Source organism: Apis dorsata, unplaced genomic scaffold (genome assembly GCF_000469605.1).
Source record: "Apis dorsata unplaced genomic scaffold, Apis dorsata 1.3 scaffold_708, whole genome shotgun sequence".
NCBI classification, from domain to species: Eukaryota; Metazoa; Arthropoda; class Insecta; order Hymenoptera; family Apidae; genus Apis; species Apis dorsata.
In genome coordinates, this window is record NW_006263879.1 from 15,666 (window position 1) to 26,242 (window position 10,577).

The 10,577-nt window shown below is 27.4% G+C and overlaps 1 protein-coding gene and 1 long non-coding RNA gene across 2 annotated transcripts; one reads left to right on the forward strand and one right to left on the reverse strand.

The window, feature by feature from the left end:
• The first annotated feature begins 2,062 nt into the window (after positions 1-2,062).
• Positions 2,063-5,998, forward strand: LOC116186454. Its single transcript, XR_004151454.1, has 2 exons — positions 2,063-2,775; positions 5,633-5,998. It is a non-coding gene; the product is annotated as an uncharacterized LOC116186454 (long non-coding RNA).
• A 1,462-nt stretch (positions 5,999-7,460) lies between these two features.
• LOC102672730 (defensin-1) lies at positions 7,461-8,442 on the reverse strand. The gene is made up of 3 exons (XM_006622512.2): positions 8,284-8,442; positions 7,821-8,001; positions 7,461-7,560 (listed from the first exon to the last, which is right to left on the reverse strand). The coding sequence occupies exons 1-3, from the start codon at positions 8,348-8,350 to the stop codon at positions 7,521-7,523; spliced, it is 288 nt and encodes a 95-aa protein (XP_006622575.1). The 5' UTR covers positions 8,351-8,442; the 3' UTR covers positions 7,461-7,520.
• Between the last annotated feature and the right edge of the window lie 2,135 nt (positions 8,443-10,577).

The window sequence follows — 10,577 nt, forward strand, 5'->3', positions numbered from 1 at the left end:
CCCTTAATCCCTTACTCTGGTTGGGCGTGAAAGACGACAGCAGCATCCTCTTGCATCCTCTCCTCGCGAGCATAAGAGGACACCGGTCGAATCCCACACGAGTTACGATCTCAGTTCGCGGCACAATACGCTTGGCACAAAGCCGAAAGCCGAGCTCTATTATTAACTCCGGCCGATTTCTTACAATACAGGATTTAGTAAGGGTTGTCCCCATTACGTACAGTTGATCACACTCTCGTGGCGCAGGTAAAGCACAGGTGTGTGGGTATCGTGAAGTTAAATCCGTCGAGGAGAGCTTTCGTCCTTTTCACAATATGGCCGGATACGTAATGAGCTCGCGAGATCGTGCGTGTGTGAAAATTTATGTATGTACGATATTTTCAATGAGAATACTTTGGTTCCTCTATGTTGTAAAATTTCCATTCAATAGAAGCAATCATTTTATATTGTATAGATTTTGTTTAATATTTTCTTAAATATAAACTTTTGATGATAAATAATTACTCTATTGAAAATGTGTGAAATCAGATTAATTTTCTTGTATCTATATTTCTAAGAGCTTAATTTACTTACAAAGTAGTTATTCCGAATTATCTGTAAGCTGTTGCAAAGCAAGTGAATAGTTGTCGTGACAACTATATATAACTGGAAATATAGAATGTAGAACTTTGATACAAAGGAAAATAGAATAATATGTTTGTGTGAATTAAATACATTACTATCAAATCCCAGATTTACATCAAAATCCATATCATAAATCCTTCTATTTAACAAAAAATTTCCAGTACAATTTATTTTATTTCCTTAATATCCTTCATTAAAATTAATAATTGTATAATAATTGTGTAATTCTATATCTTAATAATAAATCAAAAAAATTAATTCACATTTTTAATATGTATAAAAATAAATTTCAATGAAATTAAAATCTTTTTATAATATTTTAAAAATCTGCTAATATTTTTATATTTCTCAAACGATATTTCTTAAATTATCTAAAAATTCTGAGAAATTTTAGGAAAAAATTATTGATTCAACATTATATTTTCTTCTTCAAAAATAAATGTTTTCCTTTTCTTATTTAAAATATTAATATATATATTTTTACTTTAAAAAGAGTTTAATATTAGATTAATATTAATATTAATTAGATTAATATTCAAATCTGATAACTCTACTTTTAGTGATATTTTTATTTTATGAAAATATAATTGAAGAAATTAATAATATCGTAAACATAAAATATATAATTTTAACTGAATTGAATTAATAAATATATTCAATGAAACAAAAGCCAGAACATGTAAGAGTAGTTGCACGATCGAAGCTGAAGATGTTAACTCGGCAGACCGAGCCAAGCGGAAATAAGATCACAATGGCTCTCCTCGGTTAAGATAGTATTACATAGCGGCACCACGGTGTAACAAGGATAAGCTCCTAAAAGCTGCAGTCTATATTCCCGTGGCCAATCGTTGTGTACATTGATCCCTTCTGTATTCTTCATGCTTCGCGAAGCGTCCCACGCGCGTATTTCAAAAGACTTTCGCCAACGACACCTTGGTTCAAAGTTTATTCAAGCTGAGAATCTTTCCATGTAATCATTACTCGTTTTCGGAATCTTATTCTCGTATTTTATGACTCCTTTCATTCAATTAAAAAATCCATGTAAAAAAATGCGAAATGCGGGAAAACGTTGAAAACTTTCACAGGTTATCGAATTGCATATTAATACTTCTGAAAGAAGAAAGAATAAGAAGATAGAATTAGTAAATAATAATGATTGTATTGTAGATTGAATACTTATTTCTTATTTCATCATAAAAATACTAATAAACTTACAAATTGATCTGACCTAACCTAAATTAGTCGATATAGATTAACCAAATAAAATAGTTCAGTTTACAAAATGTACTTACTATATCAATATGACTATATTTAGTATTTATATTTCAAAATCAAAAAATTCACTTTACAAGAGATTCACAAAAGATTCACCAAAACAGATCTGGAAACTGGACTCCAAACCAGTAGCACATCGTTGTTTTTCGTCAATTCTTTCCGTCATAGATAACATCGTCGCAGGAAAGAGAAGGGGACTGGCGATGGTGGGTCAAACTAGTAGGTCTGCCGATTTCTCGTGTGTACGAAACCTACGATACATCATTTTCGGCTGGGATGATCTTACGGTAGATTTACCATTTGTACAGTTTATGGGCGTCGGTCTGGGCCATAAACTTGCTTGGCAATGACGGGAGTGCGGCTCGCCGTCGACCAAGTTAGGTAAGCCTGGATGCTATGACCACGAGTAACAATGAGAAAGTAAGAAAGCATATACAAGATATATATAAGTGTATATATGTGTAAAAGAGAGAGTAAGGAAAGAAATCTTGTGGCTCGAAGGAACCTTATCAGCGGTGGAAATAGTTGGAGATCTTGCAAAGGCAATAATCGTGTTCCCCAGATTGCGCCACGGTCGAAAGTGTTGTCGATCTATTGCTACCCGCTAACCTATGTCTCGTCGAGCACTATTATTCGAACTAGGTATTCGAAACATTCTTGTTTCTTCGCGTAAAAATTTGTTCGGCCTCGTTTGTTCTTTGAAATAGATAGTTGGATATCCTAGTTGTGGAATGTTTGTTTGGTTTCTTATATGTGATAAGTGAAATTTGTATTTAGAAATTTATTGATATACTTGTGGACTCTCAATTCATAAATCAAAGTTGTTTTAAATGTTTATTCAAGAATTTGAAAATAATCTGAAGAATCAAAATCTATGTAAGAAAACAGAAATATTTTAAAAATCAATCTAATCTAATTAATCTAACTTAATCTTTTCTAGTTCCTAACCTCTAATTTTTATCTTCTCTCTTTACTGTGAGAAACATTATAATTCTTCGTTTTCCATTGCTTTTACCATTTCCAATTACCTCAATTCTAAAAAATAAAGATGAAAATTCTATTTTACACCCAACAAAGAGAAGAATCGCGATTCGCACGCATAATTCTATTATAAAATCGGGTCCGGCAACGCATTTACGCGCGTTATCTCCGCGATCGGACAACAACGATTACAAAGCTTATTAGCGTGAACGGGCGTTGAGGAAAGAGTCACGTCGATCGTTATTGCACGGGGTAAACAATGCACCGAAAGCGCAATTATCGGAATGTGCTCATTTTCCAGGAGGAGGCGGCGTGAGCGCGTAACGACGCGTACAAATTCGATCCGGCGTGCACGTCGCGGGCTTAATGCGAATCGGATCACCGTCGATTCGTCGCGGAACGTGGTAAATCCTTTTTACGCCGGTGTCATTCATCGATCCCAGGATCCGTTACAACGAAGGGAGGGGAAACGAAAACGCCTACGTTCGAATGGAAATAGACTGAAGAGAATCTTCAACGTTCCAACGAGAATTTTCTTTCTCATTCGTGTCCTCGTTTTTCGCCATTCTATTCCTCTTCCCTTTTCCTCTATCAATTTATTCCGAAAATTTATTCTTTTTCTTTTTTTTCTCTCTTTCATTTTATGTTGTATTTAATTTAATGCGAATGAAATTAATTTTTGTTAAAAATTGGTTTTTAGGTTAGGTTGTCGCATATGAAATGCTTAATTTTATATTACATAAATTGTATACAAATCTATTTCGAATTTAGTAATGTATTGTTATTAATGATTGTCGCATATCAAAATTGAAGCTAATTGAATACAATTTGAATAAATTGTATATATTATTTTATTGTGAAGAAAATAAATTAGTGTATTATAAATTATTAAGCATTCAATGTAAAATTCAAATGCTTTTCTCTTATAAAATTGAATAGAATAGGTAATAATTATTATAAAGTTTTTGAAACAGTTATATTAAAAGAATAAACAATCTATTGATATAATAAAATAGTAAATATCAAAGACTTTAGAGAATTGTCAATAAGAATCAATAATAAACTTTAATAATAATTTTAATTTTAATAAAATTTAACTCTGTAAAAGAAAATTGTCATTTATCAGTAATCACAAAAAATATTTACAGATTATCTATCTTTTTATTAAGTATTGTAATAATAAATATACTAATATACAAATACTTTATATACAAATACTAATATACTTTACAATACTATACAAATACTATACAATACTGCAAGTCCATTTTCCAGTCACACATTTTAAATCTTGCCTATTTCATCAAATTCTCTATTTCAAGCAACTATATTCCATTTGTCCAAATAATGTCCACTACAAAAATTTTCTTCTCATATCTCTCTCTCTCAATTCCACCTCTAGATTCAATCTAATACCATCACCACCCACATTTTCTGTCCTCTATGTTTTTCCATCCCATCCCAAAACGTCCAATCGTCCATTCTCCGTGTCCTAAATCTCCTTTGCTTCGATGTTCGCAAATTACTCTCCCATCCTTCCCCCTTAACCCACTTTTCCATCGTTTTTTTTTCCTCTTCTCCTCTTCCTCCTCCTCCTATCATCACATACCGTGCGCTCTTCTCAACCCTCTTCTTTCATCCATTCGTACAATCTCTCCTCCATCCTCCGCCTGCTCTGCTTGTCCTATTTGTCCTGTTCCACGTTCCACCCCCGTTAACCCACCCTGTCCGCGCGGATCAGAAGCCGAATGGAAATTAAATGCGCAGTCGGCCGTTACGACGATTGATTTGTATTCTCCGATCTACCGGCGATGCGAGGAAGTGTGCTAAACTGCGGGATTTATGTTCTCTCCTAATTGCGTCGCCCCCACCCCGAGGCCACCCCTCGTTGCTTCGTCGTGCTGTGCGTGCCCTGGACCCCTTGCCAGATTGCTTTCAAGTTTCCTGGAAAGTTTGAACGGTGACAGATCGTGGTTTGGGTTAAGGGAGAGGAAAAATAGAATGGAGTGTGTCCGGAAGAAGATGCGTTACAATTTTTTAATTACGATTTAATTGCGATTTACGAAATTTTTTTCGAAGTGAAAAATTGCATGGATGACTCGTAAAATATCGAGAATTGATTCTATGAGGTCGAAAGACGATATTATAAAAATTGATACACGTTGAATTATATTGATGGGGGCTATTATAGACTTGAATTTTAGTAACTTTGAGGAAAGAATTAAGATTTATGAAGAAGGTTAATAATTTTCTAGTTGTCTAGTAATCTTTATAGTTAAAAAAGTGTTCTATTTTTATAATAGTATATATTTTTTAATCCATCTTGAAAAAATTGAAATAAAAATTTATATGATATTACAATTTATAATTAGATATCTAATTAATTTATTTTTTCATTTTGTTCATTTTATATGTTTAAATAACTGAAATAATTCTATTCTTGTATATTTTATATTAAAATAAAATTTCTTTACAATCTTGGGAATCTTTTTATTTTAAAAATTTGCGTTGCAAAGAATTCATGAAAGGAAGATTTAATTTCTGAACGTGAATTATTTATTGTAACAGTACACGGGCATAGTCAAAGGATATAGAATTAATTTTAAGAAAAAAAATATTGAAAGAAACTTTATCTTTAATAAATTAGACAATAAATAACTATCAAAATTTGTTTTATCATGTAACGAAATAATAACGAAAGAAATAATAATAATAATAATACAAAATTCATATACACACGCTTGTTTTCCAGATTTCTGAATTTCGTCAACTGGTTCCACATCTAGAATTCTTCCTTCACATGGCGAGCTTCTTCGAAACGAATGTATTTAGCACCGATCGAGGATTATTTTTAGCCATTGCGTGTATTTTTAGGGTCTCCATAGCATGTAAGTACAAACTCGTCCATCCGTGTACGCGTTGGGGTTCGCTGCGTCGAACTCTGCTTCGTCGACAAACTTCGCAAAAGGGTAGGGCAAAACTTTTTTTTTTTATGTTTATTAATAAAGAAGAAGCATCGAGAAAAGACTCCGTGAAGCTTCAACCGTCAAGCTTCTCTGCTTTCTCCACACTTTCTCTTCTTCTTCTTTTTTTTTTTTTTTTTTTTTTTTTTTTTTTCTTGGAAAATGAAAATTATCGGATCAAATTTAGGCGGGTTACACGATGCACGATAGAATATTATATTTTGTAATATGTGCAGTGTGATGGTTCATGATAAAATTCACGATTGAAACGTCAGAGTTGACTGACGAGAGCCATTTAATTATCGGATTGCTAGACTGACTCGATTATCGTATGCTCGATGATTTTCTCCCCTATCACGAGATAATCGTTAATGTAATAACAGGGAAAAAATCAGGCGGAAGAGTGTGAATCAAACCCAGAGAAACATCAGGCTCCATATTAATAATAGAGTATATGTCGTATGATAATGCATCAGTGGAACCGGTTGTTGAATGGAAGTTATTATCATAGATAAATCGTGTCCCTGTATCGATACGTTGCATTCTTGATGGATCTACATTATACATATAATGTGTAGCATAATGAATGTCTCATATAAATGATGTATATGGATAAAATAAAAAATAAAATAAAGTAAAATACAAAATATAATAATAATCTTAAATGTAAAATGTTCATGGAGTATATAGAATTAAAAGTTTAGAAAATATATATAAAAATACATAAAACTATAATAATATATTACATGGATTTTTTGTAATATATGAATTAATTATAAATACATGTTTTAATTCATAACTATATATTGTATATATTGTATTAATATTAATTTATTTATCTATCCAGATTTTTAATCAATAGATTTTTATGCAAAGGAAATAATAATGTTAATTAGATATAGGAGTCCGCTTCTTGAATGTATGAATTTTTCGAAGTATAGACAAGGAGGGCAAATAATAAGAAAAGGACAGAGATAAGGTAAAAATTAGGAAATCAGCGCCATCTCTAGAGTGCCGCAAATGAAACTCTGACAAAAAAATGATACAAATAGTGTATAAATTGATCGGTGGTGCCATCTCTTGAGAACTATAGGAATCTCTTCAAATACATGGTAAAGTAGAATAAAATAAAATATATTTCCAGAAATAGTCGAGAGATGGCGCTAGTCTTTAATTTTTATTCTAATTTATTTTTCCTTTGAAGAGATGTCATTAATTTTCAAGAAATGGTGCTGACAGTCCATTCTATTAGCATGATTTTTCGTTATAATGAATAATAATAATAATCAAGAATTTATTAATTTTTAAATTTTTATTATTAATTAACGCACTTAACAAATTAATTATTAAAATAATGAATATAATAATTAATATATATTTATAAAAAAAAATTTATTTTCTATTATTATCTAATTATCCATATAAAAAAATATGTTATTAATTAATGAAAAATTTATATATTTTTTTAAAAGATTTATTATTCAAAAGATAATAAAAAAGAAGATTTAAAGAAATTAAAGACTAAAAGATAATTTACTTATATTATTTATTAAATAAGCAAATTAAAATTCATGGAATTTTCAATGATGATATAATTTTTCATTTTTCATTTCTTAATCATTTCGCGTTTTCATATTTTTTGTTAAAAAATTTCATCGTTGAATCTTCATAATTGACTTAACCGAAACGTTTGTCCCAAAGTTCCTTAAAACTGGTTCTGAAATAGAAATAATAGTATAAAATTTTATATTTTTCTTTATGAAATCATCCTAAATAATAAAAAAAAAATGTTGAAGAAAATTAATTCTTAATCGAATAATATAAATAAGCAAATAATTTTGAATATATTTAAATGATGTGACCAGTTATTCACTTATTCATGAAAATTTTCAATAATATTAAATGGATTCATGAAAGTATTCAAGATTTAATTGAATTCAAAAAATTTAGAAAACTTAAATTTGAGAAATCACATACTTTCGACAAATACAAACTCCGTTCTTGCAATGGCCTCCAGCTTTACCCAAACTGAGACAGTTAGCAGCGCAAGCACTGTCATTAATTTGTCCTTTGAACGAAAGAAGGTCACAAGTTACTCTTCTATGTCTGTCGGTACGTTCTTCGGTCTCAAAATGCTCAAGTGGCTCGAATTCATCCTCTAAAATTTGAATATTTTTAAATTTTGTATAATATATAGATAAAATGTGTAATTCATGAATAAATTAACAATGAAATAAGTCAAGAAAGAATTTTTTTATTAAAATTGGTGAAGAAGTACATTGATATATGTCATCATTATTGTTTTTACATTAAAATATTATAAAATGTATTAATTAATACAATTTTATAATATTTACAGCAATGTAAAATTGTACAAAATTTTATTAAATATTTTAAAATATTTTATTTATTTTTATTATTAAATAAAACATTTACCCACCAACAGGTGCAGCCATGATGGCAGCTATAGCCACGAAGAAAAGGGCGACAATAAAATAAATCTTCATATTGGCTAACTACGTGTTAAACTTCAATAGATGTTCAAACTATTCGAAAATAGACTGAGAAGTGTCTGACAATTGAACGACAGCTCAATTTATATACAACTGTCTGTTCGTTAAACTACGTATGCATAAATGTCCGTTCAAATGAATTACACATATGTAAATATATCTGCGCGGAAATGGATAAGTCCCTGAAACTTGAAATGATCTTCTGATTTTTCATCACTTTTTATGAAAAGGTTATCTGTTTTATAAATTATTTCTCACAAATATTCTATTTAATATTCGAATTAATTAAAATCGAAATTGATCTTAAAATCAATTTTCAATTGATATAATGATCTTGTTTTGATTTCAATGTTATAATTTTCAAACTTGATAATTAAAGATTGATAATTATAATTAGAATTATAGAATTAACTTTATATTGTATATTAAATAAATAGATGAATAAATTAACAAATTATATAATAAATTAAATATATTTAAATTAATAAAAACTAATAAACTAATTCTGAAAATTTGTATGACAAATTCTTTTTTTGTTGATGTTCTTTTTTTCTGTACAAAATCATATTTTTTTTTAAAATATGATTTTTATTTAAAATATAAAAATATTTAATTTAAGATTGAAATGTGAAATTTTCTTTCTTAAGAATATTTTTTTTATCAGATATTTCATCAGATTTTAAGGAAAATTAAAATAAATGTCAATGTTGAATATTTTTTATTTTTCTTTATTAATCAAAATTAATATATTTTTTAATAAAATATTTTCATTTTTTTCATTTTATTATTATTAAAATAATAAACATATTTTATATTATTGTTTTTAATATTTTTGTAATATTTTTAATTTTATATATACTAATATTTTTATCTTAACACATGTGACTGTTTAACATATAATAGTTAATTAAATGAATATAAAACTAGTAAGTTTTATATTACAATATACTATCTTTAACTCTGGATTTTCCCATTTCCAATCATGTTTATCTTTATGTTTGATGTTTCGAAATCATCAATTTTATATTAAATTTTCATAATGTAAAAATATATTTATATTGTTTTAATTATATAATCTATTATATATGAATATTTAAATAAAATTTTTAAAAATTTTTGTGTATTGCAAATGTTAACTACACAATATATGTTAAAATTATTTTAATAAAAAAATATATAAACTATATACTATATTTAAAAAAAACAATTTAATTTATAAAATTAAAACATTTTCCTCATATTTCTAAATTTTTTATTTTTATTTTACTTTTTTTATATAGTTCAATATATTATATATTTTTTGAAAATAGCAACATAATACTTTTTTTGTGAAGATAAAAATGAAAAATTCTATTATATTTGCAGATATTAGATTTTTAATAATAATATGGATAAAATATTCAATTTTTATTAATATTTTATTAATTATTTTATTAATTTTAAAATCAGATTCAAAAATATACGCATAATTAGAATATTTTATATTTCAAATATTTATTTTTAAAATCAAATATTTATAAAATAAAAACATATAAAATAACATTTAAATTAATATCTATCCCAAATAACATTTAAATTAATTTAATTTGATAGTATATTATTAATTTACATTAAATCAATACAATGGAAATAATTTCCGAAAATATTTTTATTTATTTTTTTAAATATTATTTTATTAAAAGTTATACATATATTCATATATATCATCGATGAATTATATATAATGCCTTAATATTAAAAAATGTTTCTATTTAAAAAAGAAAATATTTTATATATTGGTTTTCTTTCGCTTGATTTGTAAAAACATATTTAAATATATTTCATATCTCTTCAATCAAAAGATAAATGACTTCTTCTTTTTTCAAACAAAAGACAAATGACTTCTTGTTTTTTCAAATAGAAAACAAATGACTATGCAGGAAAATTATGGATTTTCCTCACCGATAATCTACTATATTGCAATATACTTATATTTATATTTTCTATTTATCAATATTTGATTTGACACTAATAAAATGACATTATTCATTTTTGCTTATTTTTTGTTCCATGTGGATCAATACATGAACGTTTATACTTAATAAATTTAAGTTTTTATATAATAATTTTAAAACGTAAATTTTTCATTTTTTATATAAGTAAGATCATTTATTTTTTGATAGATAGAATTTAGAATGATATATTTATTTTTTTTTTTTTTTTTTGCAAAAAAAAAAGATAG